At 45.9% G+C, this 15,585-nt stretch overlaps 1 protein-coding gene and 12 non-coding genes across 13 annotated transcripts in view; 12 read left to right on the top strand and 1 right to left on the bottom strand.

Annotated features, from left to right (window-relative positions):
- Positions 1–180: 180 nt before the first annotated feature.
- Positions 181–299, top strand: LOC135148678 (5S ribosomal RNA). The gene has a single exon (XR_010286755.1). It is a non-coding gene; the product is annotated as a 5S ribosomal RNA (ribosomal RNA).
- A 220-nt stretch (positions 300–519) lies between these two features.
- LOC135148667 (5S ribosomal RNA) lies at positions 520–638 on the top strand. The gene has a single exon (XR_010286744.1). It is a non-coding gene; the product is annotated as a 5S ribosomal RNA (ribosomal RNA).
- A 219-nt stretch (positions 639–857) lies between these two features.
- Positions 858–976, top strand: LOC135148656 (5S ribosomal RNA). The gene has a single exon (XR_010286733.1). It is a non-coding gene; the product is annotated as a 5S ribosomal RNA (ribosomal RNA).
- A 220-nt stretch (positions 977–1,196) lies between these two features.
- On the top strand, positions 1,197–1,315 carry LOC135148645 (5S ribosomal RNA). Its single transcript, XR_010286722.1, has one exon. It is a non-coding gene; the product is annotated as a 5S ribosomal RNA (ribosomal RNA).
- Positions 1,316–1,535: 220 nt separating this feature from the next.
- On the top strand, positions 1,536–1,654 carry LOC135148883 (5S ribosomal RNA). The gene has a single exon (XR_010286960.1). It is a non-coding gene; the product is annotated as a 5S ribosomal RNA (ribosomal RNA).
- Positions 1,655–1,873: 219 nt separating this feature from the next.
- On the top strand, positions 1,874–1,992 carry LOC135148634 (5S ribosomal RNA). The gene has a single exon (XR_010286711.1). It is a non-coding gene; the product is annotated as a 5S ribosomal RNA (ribosomal RNA).
- Positions 1,993–2,212: 220 nt separating this feature from the next.
- LOC135148623 (5S ribosomal RNA) lies at positions 2,213–2,331 on the top strand. The gene has a single exon (XR_010286700.1). It is a non-coding gene; the product is annotated as a 5S ribosomal RNA (ribosomal RNA).
- Positions 2,332–2,552: 221 nt separating this feature from the next.
- LOC135148612 (5S ribosomal RNA) lies at positions 2,553–2,671 on the top strand. Its single transcript, XR_010286689.1, has one exon. It is a non-coding gene; the product is annotated as a 5S ribosomal RNA (ribosomal RNA).
- Positions 2,672–2,890: 219 nt separating this feature from the next.
- Positions 2,891–3,009, top strand: LOC135149044 (5S ribosomal RNA). The gene has a single exon (XR_010287107.1). It is a non-coding gene; the product is annotated as a 5S ribosomal RNA (ribosomal RNA).
- Positions 3,010–3,229: 220 nt separating this feature from the next.
- LOC135148940 (5S ribosomal RNA) lies at positions 3,230–3,348 on the top strand. Its single transcript, XR_010287016.1, has one exon. It is a non-coding gene; the product is annotated as a 5S ribosomal RNA (ribosomal RNA).
- Positions 3,349–3,567: 219 nt separating this feature from the next.
- Positions 3,568–3,686, top strand: LOC135148828 (5S ribosomal RNA). The gene has a single exon (XR_010286905.1). It is a non-coding gene; the product is annotated as a 5S ribosomal RNA (ribosomal RNA).
- A 220-nt stretch (positions 3,687–3,906) lies between these two features.
- On the top strand, positions 3,907–4,025 carry LOC135148717 (5S ribosomal RNA). The gene has a single exon (XR_010286794.1). It is a non-coding gene; the product is annotated as a 5S ribosomal RNA (ribosomal RNA).
- Positions 4,026–11,155: 7,130 nt separating this feature from the next.
- The window catches only part of LOC108203381 (uncharacterized), a 49,529-nt gene continuing 45,099 nt past the window's right edge, over positions 11,156–15,585 (bottom strand). The window contains exon 6 of the mRNA XM_064083672.1: positions 11,156–12,234. Coding sequence (XP_063939742.1) covers positions 11,156–12,234 — 1,079 coding nt within the window. The remainder of the gene's footprint in view (positions 12,235–15,585) is intronic.

The raw sequence follows: 15,585 nt of genomic DNA, 5'->3' as shown, positions 1-15,585 counted from the left end.
CTTTTCTTCGATTATGGTATAATACAACATTCTTTTCCGAACTTTCCTTTAAAATGTCTTCATCATCATTTTTAATTTTTTAATTTTTTATTTCTTTATTTTCCCTATTATTTTTATATTTATTAAACAAAATAACACATTCTGAAGTCTGTATATACAATTTATTTGCGCTTCTCTGACGGGTGCGATCATACCAGCACTAATGCACCGGATCCCATCAGAACTCCGAAGTTAAGCGTGCTTGGGCGAGAGTAGTACTAGGATGGGTGACCCCCTGGGAAGTCCTCGTGTTGCACCCCTTTTTCGATTTTTTTCCCATCCGTTTTTTTTTAAACCAACTTTTCTTCGATTATGGTATAATACAACATTCTTTTCCGAACTTTCCTTTAAAATGTCTTCATCATCATTTTTTAATTTTTTAATTTTTTATTTCTTTATTTTCCCTATTATTTTTATATTTATTAAACAAAATAACACATTCTGAAGTCTGTATATACAATTTATTTGCGCTTCTCTGACGGGTGCGATCATACCAGCACTAATGCACCGGATCCCATCAGAACTCCGAAGTTAAGCGTGCTTGGGCGAGAGTAGTACTAGGATGGGTGACCCCCTGGGAAGTCCTCGTGTTGCACCCCTTTTTCGATTTTTTTCCCATCCGTTTTTTTTAAACCAACTTTTCTTCGATTATGGTATAATACAACATTCTTTTCCGAACTTTCCTTTAAAATGTCTTCATCATCATTTTTTAATTTTTTAATTTTTTATTTCTTTATTTTCCCTATTATTTTTATATTTATTAAACAAAATAACACATTCTGAAGTCTGTATATACAATTTATTTGCGCTTCTCTGACGGGTGCGATCATACCAGCACTAATGCACCGGATCCCATCAGAACTCCGAAGTTAAGCGTGCTTGGGCGAGAGTAGTACTAGGATGGGTGACCCCCTGGGAAGTCCTCGTGTTGCACCCCTTTTTCGATTTTTTTCCCATCCGTTTTTTTTTAAACCAACTTTTCTTCGATTATGGTATAATACAACATTCTTTTCCGAACTTTCCTTTAAAATGTCTTCATCATCATTTTTTAATTTTTTAATTTTTTATTTCTTTATTTTCCCTATTATTTTTATATTTATTAAACAAAATAACACATTCTGAAGTCTGTATATACAATTTATTTGCGCTTCTCTGACGGGTGCGATCATACCAGCACTAATGCACCGGATCCCATCAGAACTCCGAAGTTAAGCGTGCTTGGGCGAGAGTAGTACTAGGATGGGTGACCCCCTGGGAAGTCCTCGTGTTGCACCCCTTTTTCGATTTTTTTCCCATCCGTTTTTTTTTAAACCAACTTTTCTTCGATTATGGTATAATACAACATTCTTTTCCGAACATTCCTTTAAAATGTCTTCATCATCATTTTTTAATTTTTTAATTTTTTATTTCTTTATTTTCCCTATTATTTTTATATTTATTAAACAAAATAACACATTCTGAAGTCTGTATATACAATTTATTTGCGCTTCTCTGACGGGTGCGATCATACCAGCACTAATGCACCGGATCCCATCAGAACTCCGAAGTTAAGCGTGCTTGGGCGAGAGTAGTACTAGGATGGGTGACCCCCTGGGAAGTCCTCGTGATGCACCCCTTTTTCGATTTTTTTCCCATCCGTTTTTTTTAAACCAACTTTTCTTCGATTATGGTATAATACAACATTCTTTTCCGAACTTTCCTTTAAAATGTCTTCATCATCATTTTTTAATTTTTTAATTTTTTATTTCTTTATTTTCCCTATTATTTTTATATTTATTAAACAAAATAACACATTCTGAAGTCTGTATATACAATTTATTTGCGCTTCTCTGACGGGTGCGATCATACCAGCACTAATGCACCGGATCCCATCAGAACTCCGAAGTTAAGCGTGCTTGGGCGAGAGTAGTACTAGGATGGGTGACCCCCTGGGAAGTCCTCGTGTTGCACCCCTTTTTCGATTTTTTTCCCATCCGTTTTTTTTTAAACCAACTTTTCTTCGATTATGGTATAATACAACATTCTTTTCCGAACTTTCCTTTAAAATGTCTTCATCATCATTTTTTAATTTTTTAATTTTTTATTTCTTTATTTTCCCTATTATTTTTATATTTATTAAACAAAATAACACATTCTGAAGTCTGTATATACAATTTATTTGCGCTTCTCTGACGGGTGCGATCATACCAGCACTAATGCACCGGATCCCATCAGAACTCCGAAGTTAAGCGTGCTTGGGCGAGAGTAGTACTAGGATGGGTGACCCCCTGGGAAGTCCTCGTGTTGCACCCCTTTTTCGATTTTTTTCCCATCCGTTTTTTTTTTAAACCAACTTTTCTTCGATTATGGTATAATACAACATTCTTTTCCGAACTTTCCTTTAAAATGTCTTCATCATCATTTTTTAATTTTTTAATTTTTTATTTCTTTATTTTCCCTATTATTTTTATATTTATTAAACAAAATAACACATTCTGAAGTCTGTATATACAATTTATTCGCGCTTCTCTGACGGGTGCGATCATACCAGCACTAATGCACCGGATCCCATCAGAACTCCGAAGTTAAGCGTGCTTGGGCGAGAGTAGTACTAGGATGGGTGACCCCCTGGGAAGTCCTCGTGTTGCACCCCTTTTTCGATTTTTTTCCCATCCGTTTTTTTTAAACCAACTTTTCTTCGATTATGGTATAATACAACATTCTTTTCCGAACTTTCCTTTAAAATGTCTTCATCATCATTTTTTAATTTTTTAATTTTTTATTTCTTTATTTTCCCTATTATTTTTATATTTATTAAACAAAATAACACATTCTGAAGTCTGTATATAAAATTTATTTGCGCTTCTCTGACGGGTGCGATCATACCAGCACTAATGCACCGGATCCCATCAGAACTCCGAAGTTAAGCGTGCTTGGGCGAGAGTAGTACTAGGATGGGTGACCCCCTGGGAAGTCCTCGTGTTGCACCCCTTTTTCGATTTTTTTCCCATCCGTTTTTTTTTAAACCAACTTTTCTTCGATTATGGTATAATACAACATTCTTTTCCGAACTTTCCTTTAAAATGTCTTCATCATCATTTTTTAATTTTTTAATTTTTTATTTCTTTATTTTCCCTATTATTTTTATATTTATTAAACAAAATAACACATTCTGAAGTCTGTATATAAAATTTATTTGCGCTTCTCTGACGGGTGCGATCATACCAGCACTAATGCACCGGATCCCATCAGAACTCCGAAGTTAAGCGTGCTTGGGCGAGAGTAGTACTAGGATGGGTGACCCCCTGGGAAGTCCTCGTGTTGCACCCCTTTTTCGATTTTTTTCCCATCCGTTTTTTTTAAACCAACTTTTCTTCGATTATGGTATAATACAACATTCTTTTCCGAACTTTCCTTTAAAATGTCTTCATCATCATTTTTTAATTTTTTAATTTTTTATTTCTTTATTTTCCCTATTATTTTTATATTTATTAAACAAAATAACACATTCTGAAGTCTGTATATACAATTTATTTGCGCTTCTCTGACGGGTGCGATCATACCAGCACTAATGCACCGGATCCCATCAGAACTCCGAAGTTAAGCGTGCTTGGGCGAGAGTAGTACTAGGATGGGTGACCCCCTGGGAAGTCCTCGTGTTGCACCCCTTTTTCGATTTTTTTCCCATCCGTTTTTTTTTAAACCAACTTTTCTTCGATTATGGTATAATACAACATTCTTTTCCGAACTTTCCTTTAAAATGTCTTCATCATCATTTTTTAATTTTTTAATTTTTTATTTCTTTATTTTCCCTATTATTTTTATATTTATTAAACAAAATAACACATTCTGAAGTCTGTATATACAATTTATTTGCGCTTCTCTGACGGGTGCGATCATACCAGCACTAATGCACCGGATCCCATCAGAACTCCGAAGTTAAGCGTGCTTGGGCGAGAGTAGTACTAGGATGGGTGACCCCCTGGGAAGTCCTCGTGTTGCACCCCTTTTTCGATTTTTTTCCCATCCGTTTTTTTTAAACCAACTTTTCTTCGATTATGGTATAATACATGTTGTGCCATAAAATCTCCCTGGGCTTATTTTATAGCCCATCATATTATTTGGGCTTCACTTGGGCTTATTGGAATCATTTGGTTAAGAATAATGGGCTTCGCCATGGCTGGGTGGATCGTTGAAGATGTACAAGAAGGTGTATGGACTTGCATTGGAGGCACATTGAAGGCTGCCATCATAATGGGGGTTGCACCTGAAGGCGCTTTAGGGGTTACCGCTGCTAGGGGTTACCACTAAGTGCATCCTGGCTTGCAGTTACGGGGCTGCAGCTAGGGGATGCCGCTGGCAGGGCTTCCGCCGCCTGGGCAGAATGGCAGGCAGATTCCAAGCAGGACTCTTCTTCCTTGTTTCTAGGAGGACGAATTGGAGACATATTGGGAGTGTATCAGCTATTATTTATCTACGAATTAAGGGATAAATACATCTATTATGGAGATAATTACAATCGGGGAAGATAATTCAAGAATATTCGGATAATCATGCAAGATGAAGGCTTCAAGTGACCTACTTGGAGTGGGATACCGCTGGATAACTACTGAAAGAAGGCTGTTTTATCTCAAACTAGAGGGGATAAGAGCTTATCTCTTCAGAGTCCTAAATCGAGAACTACATGGGCTTGATCCCTATAAATATAGGGTATGTAGGCACCTTGCAAAGGGACGAGGATCATTATTCACGAGTTCTACACTCTAAAGAGAGGCACGTGTAACCTTTGTGACAGATATTTCCGGGCAATTGCAGGACGGAATTCCATAATTCCGGCCTCGTTGTTTGGTTCTTTGCAAGCTCAGCCCTTAAACACACTTGTTTCTCACTAATTCTGTTAGTTTATGTTAACGGTAGCCCCTAAAAGCTAGCCGTGATTTTCGTAGTTGTAATAGATATCCCTATAATTGTGTTATACGGTTCTGGGGGTGTTGTATCAATTCCTCTCACAACACTTTTTGGCGCTAGAAGGAGGGGATTACTGATCTTAGAGAGGAGAGATGTCAGAAATTCCCGAAAATACTGAAAACCCCAAGACGCCGGAAGGCGCTACGCAAGATGAAAGTGATCTTCCAAGCGGAGAACTGACCCGCGAGGAGATGAAGGCAAAGATGAAGAGAATGAGTAGGAGGATTGCCTCCTTGAAAAGGAAGTCAGCAAGGTCAAAAAGGGCTAGCAAGGTGACTCCCACCAAGCTAGATTTCGGTGCAGAAGACGGCAGGAAAGAAGGTGGCAACCCTGAGAAGGAAGCAAATCCCGAAATGGATGATAGAGAGCACTCACAGGCTGCTAGTGTGTTCGACCGCCTTGGGAGGAAACTGACCGAGCAAGACTTGCGGCACAGGCTTGGCAACAAGGCCCCTAACGGGGATGGACCTGAAGGCTCGCAACATAGGGCTCCTCCCAGTCAACGACCGGAGAAGCCCGTGTCTGAAGCTCGGTCAAAGGACAAAAACCAAAGGCCATCAAAGGTTATCTCCATTCATGACGATGAGGAAAGCTCAGGGTCGCACAATGATAATGAAGCAAGCAAAAAGAAAGATCAGCCCCTGGATGGTGACTATGAGGTTGCGCTTGATGGTGGGGATGATAAATGCAAGATGGAAGAACTGCTGGAAGCCCTAAAGAAGGTAAAAGCCGATAAGAAGTCGAAAGCCGAGCTTACCATAAAGTCACCCTTTACTAAGAAGGTTAGGGAGTCACCCCTACCTCGTATCTACCGGGGGGTTGGCGACCTGCGATTTAACGGAACCACGGACCCCGTGGAGTATCTTAGCCGGTTCGACACTGAGATGGAGGTCTACCAGATTCCAGACCTCACAAAATGTCGCTTGTTGGCTGCAACCCTCAGAGATGACGCTCATCACTGGTTCAAGAGGCTTCCCGCTGATTCCATCAGCTCTTGGAGAAAAATGTGCGAACAGTTTGTGGGACAATTCAGGGCTTCTGTCACTTACGCCCCGCCTGCAAACACTCTGGCCAATATTAAGCAAAAGGAGCATGAGACATTGAGAGAGTATTTCAAGCGCTTCAACGCAGAAGTACCCCGGGTTAGACCCACTTCAAAGGAAACCCTGAAGAACTTCTTGATAGCGGGGGTAAGGCCCGGAACAGATTTTTGGAAGGAGTTGCAAGGGCGAGAGCCTGAAACCCTAGCGGACTTCTTTGCTAGAGCTGAACCCCATAAGGTGATCGAGGAATCCTTAGCTAAGTTGAAAAAGGAGTCAAAGTCTGAAAGCCGGAGCAGCTGGAAAAACAAGAGGGATAGGTCTTACAGCCCCGATAGGAGGAACACCTACAAGAGGAATCCCTACGTAAGGCCTGCTGGTGAAAAATCCTCGAGCCGAGATGGCAAGACCTCGCCCATTACCGTGAACACAACCAGCTTGCAGGGCTTCGACAAGTCAAGGTTGACAATGAGAAAGGCAAGAGAAGCGAGGTACCACGAATACACGCCACTAACGGCTTCTATAGATCACATTTTTGAAGTCGGAGACAAGGCGAGACTCTTCCGGAAGCCCTTTCGAAGTGGACCCCCTGGAAAGAAAGATCAGGGAAAATATTGTGCTTTCCACGATTTGAACGGACATGACACGGCGGAATGTGTTCATCTTAAAGACCACATAGAGGATCTTATCAGAACAGGATACCTGACGGAGTTTGTAGCCCAAGAGGCTAAGAAATATAAGGAAAAGAGAGCTGAAAGGACAAATAACCAAGAAGCCAACCGTAACACCCGGGCTGGCAGTGTACGAATGATCATCGGAGGACCCTTCGTGGGAGGCCAGGGACGCAGTGCTATGAAGAGATATGTACGGGAAGCCCGAGGGCCGCCCTTAACCAATGTGTGCCATCTGTCTGAAAGGCCTCCCAAAATGTTTAAAGGGGAGACTATGGACATTACCTTCACTGAGGGGGATGCACGCGCGGTACACCATCCTCATAGCGATGCCCTGGTGGTAACAGCCGTGATCGGAAATGTCAATGTACACAGGCTTCTCGTCGATAACGGAAGCTCTGTCAATATCTTGGCCTACAGTGCGTACCAAAGAATGAAAATGGCGGATAAAGATATGATGGCTTGCTATAATGAGTTGTATGGTTTCACAGGGAATGCTGTCCAGATCGTTGGAAGGGTAAGACTCCCGATCACCCTTGGAGTGGAACCCCGGGCTGTCACTCAGGTTTCAGAGTTCATGGTAGTGAACGAAGACATCTCCTATAACGGGATCCTGGGCAGGCCAATCTTAAGGGACATGCGGATTGTAACCTCAATATACCACCTATCCATGAAGTTCCCAACCCCCAATGGGGTAGGATGTGTACGAGGATGTCAAGCTGACTCCCGGGAATGTTATAGCAGGGCTCTGAGGTCCGCAGTAAAAGCCTGCAAAGAAGCCCAACAAATGGACGAAGACATCCCAGAGAGCTGTCATAAGCAGGTGGATATTGAAGAGGAACCCGAAACCAAGGCTCAGGGAAGGGTTTTAATAAAGTTTGTGAAAGCAACCTGCAACATGGTGATTATCGTGCAACACCCAGGGGAAGATCCTTATCTAGAAACCTCGCATGCCGTGCATGAAGGGCTTGCACCCACGGATGCACTCCCAACAAAGAATATTGATACAGCTGAAACCCTGGTTGAAGGAATTGTGGAAGATGCTACTGACAGCGACTTTGAAGGGGAACATCAAAAGCAGCCCCAAAATAAAATGCAAGAAAATGAGTGCGAGGCACCTTGTGACTTCAATAGTGCTATGGTAACCTATCAACTTGGAAACCGAACACGGCTTCCCGTTCATGAAATCCTGGGTACGCAACCCCAAGAGGGTGGCAACAAAGAGGCTACCGTTGAGATCGACCTCGACCCAAGGATGCCGGAAACCCAGGTGAAGACCGGAGCAGCTGGGGATACCCTGTCCATCTTGGTGGATGAGTCCGACCCCACTAAAGAACTAAAAATTGGGGAGCAATTGGGGCCGGACCTAAGGGAAACCCTGACCGCGTTCTTAAAGAATAATCTGGACGTCTTCGCTTGGAACCATTCGGATATGATCGGGATTCACCCAGAAGTCATGTGCCACCACCTCAATATTGACCCAGACAGGAAGGGAGTTAGACAGAAGAGAAGACCAATTAGCGGGGAGAGGGCTACCGCTCTTCAAGAAGAGGTAGACCGACTATTGAAAGCAGGCCTAGTGAAGGAAGCTTTTTACCCCACATGGCTAGCGAACCCAGTGTTGGTGAAAAAACCTAACGGAAAATGGAGGACTTGCATAGACTTTACCGATCTGAACAAGGCTTGCCCTAAGGACAGCTTCCCGCTCCCTCGAATTGACCAGTTGGTGGATTCCACTGCGGGGCATGCACTGTTAAGCTTCATGGACGCCTACTCGGGCTACAATCAGATCCCCATGTTCGAGCCAGATCAGGAACACACCTCCTTCATCACCGACAGGGGGCTTTACTGCTATATAGGCATGCCGTTTGGGTTACTAAATGCTGGGGCTACATATCAGAGGCTGGTCAATAAGATGTTTAAAGATCAGATTGGGAGAACTATGGAAGTGTATGTAGATGACATGTTGGTAAAATCAAAGGAAGCTTACGATCATGTTACACACTTGTCAGAGATGTTCGACATACTGAGGGATTACAGGATGAAGTTGAATCCCCAAAAATGTGTATTTGGGGTTGAATCCGGCAAGTTCTTGGGCTTCATTGTCAATCACAGGGGAATCGAAGCTAACCCTGCGAAGATCAAGGCCTTAATTGAAATGAGGTCGCCTAGGAACGTAAAGGAGGTGCAATGCCTTACAGGCCGAGTCGCCGCCCTAAACCGGTTCATCTCAAAATCCTCAGACAAATGTAGAGAATTCTTTGCAGCCATAAAAAAGGGGCAGAAATTTGAATGGACGACAGAATGCGAGGCTGCTTTCCTGAAGCTGAAGGAGCAACTCGGAAGCCCGCCATTGTTGGCCAAGCCAACGGAGGGTGAAGCCTTGATCCTTTACCTAGGGGTTTCCGAGTTCTCAATTAGCGCTGTCCTCATCAAGGAGGAAGAGCAAGCCCAACAGCCAGTATACTATGTGAGCAAGAGATTACTTGATGCTGAAACCCGCTACTCAAATATGGAGAAGTTAGCCTATGCACTAATTTTGGCTTCCCGTAAACTAAGGCCTTACTTTCAGGCTCACAAGATTGAAGTACGAACATCCTTCCCTCTCAGACAGGTCTTGCACAAGCCGGAAGCCTCGGGAAGAATCATGAAATGGGCAGTCGAGCTAGGCCAGTTTGACATAGAGTACAAGCCTAGAACCGCAATAAAGGGGCAAGCGCTAGCTGACTTCATCTTGGAATTTCCACCCACTTTTGAAGTCGAAGGGATGGAATGCGTACCTAAACCCCAGTCTTCAGTAGCCATACCTGAGAATTGTTCCCCTTGGTGGAACCTGTACGTCGATGGGGCCGTAAACGGAAATGGGGCCGGGGCTGGCATTGTCTTAGTCAGTCCGGAAGGCCATAAGCTGCAAAGCTCCATTCATTTCGACTTCCATGCCACTAACAACGACGCGGAGTATGAAGCCCTAATAGCTGGCCTGAAGCTGGCCTTGGAAATGAGAGTGGAAAACATGAATGTTTACAGTGATTCTATGCTGGTAGTCTGGCACATCCGAGGAGGCTTCCAAGCTAGGGGTCCCCGCACCGATCTCTATATGCGGTATGCCCAGGAACTAATCGGGAAATTCAGGGAAATCAAGCTAGAGCAGATACCCAGGTCTAAGAACGCAGATGCCGATGCCTTAGCCAAATTAGGTTCTCAGAGGGATGCACACATGCTCGGGGTGATCCCCCTCGAAATCCAGTATCAGCCTAGCATCCCCAAAATTGAAGTCATGGATGTTGAAGCTGATGAGACTAACCTCTGGACAACCCCAATCCATGAATACATAGCCAACGGAACCCTGCCTACAGATAAAGATGAGGCCAGGAAATTGAGATACAAGGCAGCCCAATATGTAATTTATGATGGGATTCTTTACAAAAGGGGATTCAATCGGCCCCTCCTCAGGTGTGTTGCTGGGATAAGATGCGAATACATTATGCGCGAGGTGCATGAGGGGATCTGTGGGAATCACTCGGGGGGTGCCTCCCTCGCTCACAAAATCCTCCGTCAAGGCTACTACTGGCCTACTCTCCACAAGGATGCTCATGCCTTCGCCAGGGCCTGTGACAGTTGCCAAAGGTTCTCTAATACAAACAAGAGCCCCGCGGTACCCCTGAAGACCCTGACAAGCCCCTGGCCGTTTGCTGTTTGGGGTATAGATCTGATTGGTGAATTACCAAAAGGGAAAGGAGGGGTGAAATATGCAGTCGTGGCTGTAGATTACTTTACTAAATGGGCTGAAGCTGAACCCCTAGCTTCCATCACTGCAAAGAAGTTGGTAGACTTCGTTTGTCGCGCGATCGTCTGTCGATACGGGGTTCCCTACAAGCTCATATCAGACAATGGGAAACAGTTTGACAGCAATGAAATGATGAATTTCTGTGAAAACCTTGGCATAAAGAAAGGTTTCTCCGCGGTGTGCCACCCTCAAAGCAACGGTCAAACGGAGGCCGTAAACAAAATTATTAAGCACACCCTGAAAGCCAAACTAGAAGAGAAAAAGGGATGCTGGCCGGAGGAACTTCCCATGGTGTTGTGGTCTTACAATACCACTCCAAGGTCTACCACCGGCGAAACCCCGTTCACCCTAACATACGGGTGTGAAGCCATGGTCCCAGTAGAAGTTGGGGCAGGATCTTTTCGAAGGGATAACTATGATCCTGAGAATAATGAGGTCAACCACAGGCTTTACTTAGATCTGATTGAAGAAGTACGGGATACGGCTCAGTTGAAACTCGCTGCACACCAACAGGGGGAGGCCCTTTACAATATTAAAAAAAAAATGTCTTGCGGAGCATTCGGAGGTGCCCGCACCCTCATCCAAAAGAATATTTAATTCGTGACGACAAGCGCCACGCACAAATTCACAATTCATAAATAAAAGTTTAATTAAACACGGGGAAGGAAGGATTAGGAATCAGCTGGAGAGGAGGAGGCCTTGGGGTCTTCATCGATTGCCAGGGCATCCGAGGAGATTGCATTCTGGGAGGGAGCCACAACTAAGGCCTCCACCTGGGCCACCACATCAAGTTCCGGAAGGGATGCCTTCTCAGCCTCCTGTCGGTCCTTAGCCGCAGTTTCTCCCTCAGAAGTACCCCCAAGAACTTCCTTGGCGCTGGCTTCGGCTTTCCCAGAGCTGGTGGCGTCTTCAACTTTTGCCTCCTCAAGGGCTACCGCAGCGTCGGGCCCCAACTTGGCCCAATCGTTGTCAGGGAAGAAGCGGTAGGCCGATTTCACGCAATCCTTGACCCCTGCGGCAACTCCGGCCTCGAAAACGGCGGCCTCCCGCTCCTTCCTCATCGCCTTTGCAGCAGCGGCAGCCTCCTGCAGCTCCTTCACCTGGCCCTCCAGCCTCTTCACCATCTTCCCCAGGCCATCTGTCTCCTCCTCCAAGGAACGCCTCACAGCGTCCTCCTTCCTCCTCTCCTCACGGACTTTGGCTTCAGCCTCCTTCAGCTCCTGGTTGGCCACCCGCACAAGATCTCTGTCTTTGACAGCGGAAGCCAGGTCTGCCTTAGCCTGCTTCAAATCCGCCCTCATCTTCTCGTTGACCCGGGCTGTGTCAGCAACGTGCTCCCCCATCTTCAGATCGAGGAACAGGCTCTTAGCGTTGGCCACCACCTTATCGCGGGTGGCCTCGGCTATTGAAAGCCTGTCCCACTCCCGGACAGTAGCCTCGGGGATCTGGTCGGAGAGCATCCGCTGAAAGAGCTGAGTCTTTTGAGAAGAGGAGGAAGCGGGAGAGCTGCGGGCCAGGGCTAACCTGGGCTTCTTGCTTGTACGGCCTTCAGCTGAAGACCCCCCCTCAGCAGTCTTGGAGGGGTCCCGCTTGCGACCCCCGGAGGAGGTCTTCTTTTGCTCCAGAGAGGGGGAAGGGAGCTGAGAGAGTGGCTTTACAGGGAGAGGGGCCTGAGAATCGGAGGCCTCCCCGAACAAATCCTCATACTTGGTGGAGCGCTTGATGAATTTGGGAATGTTGGAAGCCATATCTGCAGAAAGAAACAAGGAGAAACAATTAGATAATATGCAAACACATACGGAAATATGGGGAGATGCAAGCATAGCAGATGGCATAAAAATCATAAAGCATGCAGGAAGGGAATTTATAAAGCAAATATCATGTAAGGTGCAAGCTAAGAGGAAACCTGGGCTTCCCGTTGCCTCCACATCTGCACCCCCCTCGTCAACGGGGGATGCATCTACCACCGTAGTGGAAAAACCGAGCCTCTCCAGATTTTCTGGAGTAAGCAGGCTGGAGCCATCACCTAGCCCGGTGGATAGCCCCAACACATGCTTGGCCCTCTCAAGGGACTCTCCCGCCAGAGGAGTCTGCACTGGCATGTCTACAACAAATACAAGCATAAGGAAACTAAACGGGAACCTTAAAGGGCTGAACTAGACAATGGGTTAAGGAAAAGCTGGCTTACTGGGGGAGAGATTGAAGTCCTTCCTGTAGACTGGGCAGTCATAGCAGTAAAGGAAGAGCTTCTGCCAGTCCGACATCGACTGGCGGTTACCCTTGATGCCCTTCTTGTGATGGGTGTTCCAGGCAGTGAGGTAGAAGAACCCTGGGGTCCTGCCAGTAAGTTTCAGCTGGAAGAACCAGCCCAACTCCAAAGCAGACATCCTCACCCCATGGTGGATGTCATAGAGGATGTAGAGGCAGACCGCCATGCGGTAGGAGTTGGGGGTAAGCTGCATGGGGGAGACCTCATAGAAGTCCAAGACCTCCAGGATGAAAGGATGGAGGGGGAGAGACAAACCCAGCCTAAAGAACTGGGCGGAAAGCACGGCTTTGGGGTAGCCGGTGCCTGGCTTGAGGGTGTCAAAGCGGTGACACCTCTCTCCTGGCTTCGGGATCCCCAAGGTGCAGCCAGGGTTGCAGGACTCCAATAGGGACTGCAGCCGAACAGGAGTCATAATGGAGTCCATATGCTCGCAGGCCAGGACTACAGCTGGAGGCTCGATCACCTCCACGGAAGCCTCAGCCTCCCGTTCAGCCTCCTCGGGGCTCCCCTCGAGGGCTTCAGCAGCAGGGTCCAGCGGGAGGCCCGAGGTCCCATCAGCCTTACTAGACTCAGAGGTTGTCCAGTTGAGCTCCTTCACCACCAAATTGCGCCTGGAGCGGGTTCTGGAGCTAACCCCTAAACTGGGCCGGGCAGGTTGAAGGTCCTGGCTAAAGGAGGATCCCGTGTCAACCGCAATAACGGGAGCCTTGCTGGTGGCAGACTGAGAAGAATGTGAGGACATGGATCCTTGAGACATCTACAATAGGAAAGGATGGGTTAACGAAAGGACACAGCAAGACGAGGAGAGGTCGAGAGAAAGAAAGAGGAACAGAAAGGGAGAAGGAGAAGGGGTTTGCGGAAGACTGGGCTGCAAGGGTGGAGCCCTACGAGTGTGAAGGAGGAATGAAGAGGCTTCAGTTGGATCCCTGAAGTGTGAGAGGATTACATCCCTCACAGGAGGCAGCACAAGCCACGGAGGACGGCTCATCTTCTTCGGGAAGCCCAACAAGGGACCCGGAGCGGGAAGCCTAATCCTAACCCTAACCCCAACCGCAACAGTCAACATCCAATAATTACCCTAGGCTACAATCTAAGCAAGTACAACGCAGCAAATCACACAATAAAACATCCAAGGCAGATAAAGACACACAAATGGAGTTCGATCGCAAAAGAGGGGTTTCCTCTGAAGGCTGATTGGGAACCTAGGGTTTATGGCCTAAAATCGTAATTGGGGCTGCGAATCGACAAGGCGTCACAGCAACGCCGAGAGTGGCAGTCAGGTCACAGGATACACATAACATAATCAGGGCCAAATCAAAGCATGTGGTGTGTGTGCATTCAGAGAACGAGTGCACATATTTAACTATACTGGCATGCAGAGCGTATTGGCGGTTTAATCTGCTGAAGTAACCTCAGATGAACAAATGTGGGTGTGTGCACGCATACCGAGGTGAGCAATTGAAAAGCAGAGAAGAGACAACAGGCATGGATCATACAAGCATTTAGCCACAAACATGGATGAATGTAATGAAAAGGAAAGCCGGAGGCCAAGAAACATACCTTTGGTTGGAAGTTGAAGAAAAGCCGAGAGAACGCCGGAAAAACGAAGTAGCTCTGCGCCTGGGATGCTTCGAGTGTGAGAGGTGGGAGAGTGAAGAGTTGGAGAGATATAAAAAAGTAAGGCAAGGCTGTGTGTAGGTGTATTATAGCTGTGGCAAGTGGGGGACAGCTGCGCCAGGTGGCGTGTCGTGACTGGCTTGGCGTGGAGAAGGCTTTGATGACGCAGGGCTTCCCGAGGCCCAGGTGGGTGGCTGAAGAGGTAGAGGCAGGCTAGGACTCTACAGCTGCACCGCCTATTTAGGGGATTTTCTGTTACAATTCAAATCAATTCGAATTCAAATTAACCCCTAATAATTGGGATCAGCCTTATCACAAACTGACATGGCATACGTGGGAAGCTAGAAAAGTGGAGTAAAATTGTGGAAGCTTGGACATATTTGCGGAAAATAATTTTTATTATTTCGGGATAAATATTCAAGGCTTGTGGTGGTTGTACCGAATTAATATAATTGGTTTTATAATATGTGTGGGAATTACGTCTGAGTTATTTCTTGTTTCTTACACCGGGCTACGCCACGTAAGCTTGGGAATAATTTACGACTAATTTCTAACATGATTTAAGGGCTTGCAGCTGGATGATTGAGGGTTACCGTTCTTAGGTTCCTCTCGTATTTAATACTTCAAGGAACCGGGGGTAGTTGTTGTGCCATAAAATCTCCCTGGGCTTATTTTATAGCCCATCATATTATTGGGCTTCACTTGGGCTTATTGGATCATTTGTTAAGAATAATGGGCTTCGCCATGGCTGGGTGGATCGTTGAAGATGTACACGAAGGTGTATGGACTTGCATTGGAGGCACATTGAAGGCTGCCATCATAATGGGGGTTGCACCTGAAGGCGCTTTAAGGGGTTACCGCTGCTAGGGGTTACCACTAAGTGCATCCTGGCTTGCAGTTACGGGGGGCTGCAGCTAGGGGATGCCGCTGGCAGGGCTTCCGCCGCCTGGGCAGAATGGCAGGCAGATTCCAAGCAGGACTCTTCTTCCTTGTTTCTAGGAGGACGAATTGGAGACATATTGGGAGTGTATCAGCTATTATTTATCTACAATTAAGGTAGGGATAAATACATCTATTATGGAGATAATTACAATCGGGGAAGATAATTCAAGAATATTCGGATAATCATGCAAGATGAAGGCTTCAAGTGACCTACTTGGAGTGGGATAAAACCGCTGGATAACTACTGAAAGAACTGTTTTATCTCAACTAGAA

Source organism: Daucus carota, chromosome 8 (assembly GCF_001625215.2).
Source record: "Daucus carota subsp. sativus chromosome 8, DH1 v3.0, whole genome shotgun sequence".
NCBI lineage: Eukaryota > Viridiplantae > Streptophyta > Magnoliopsida > Apiales > Apiaceae > Daucus > Daucus carota.
The sequence above is the reverse complement of the archived record's forward strand: the minus strand, read 5'-3'. Positions and strand labels throughout refer to the sequence as shown.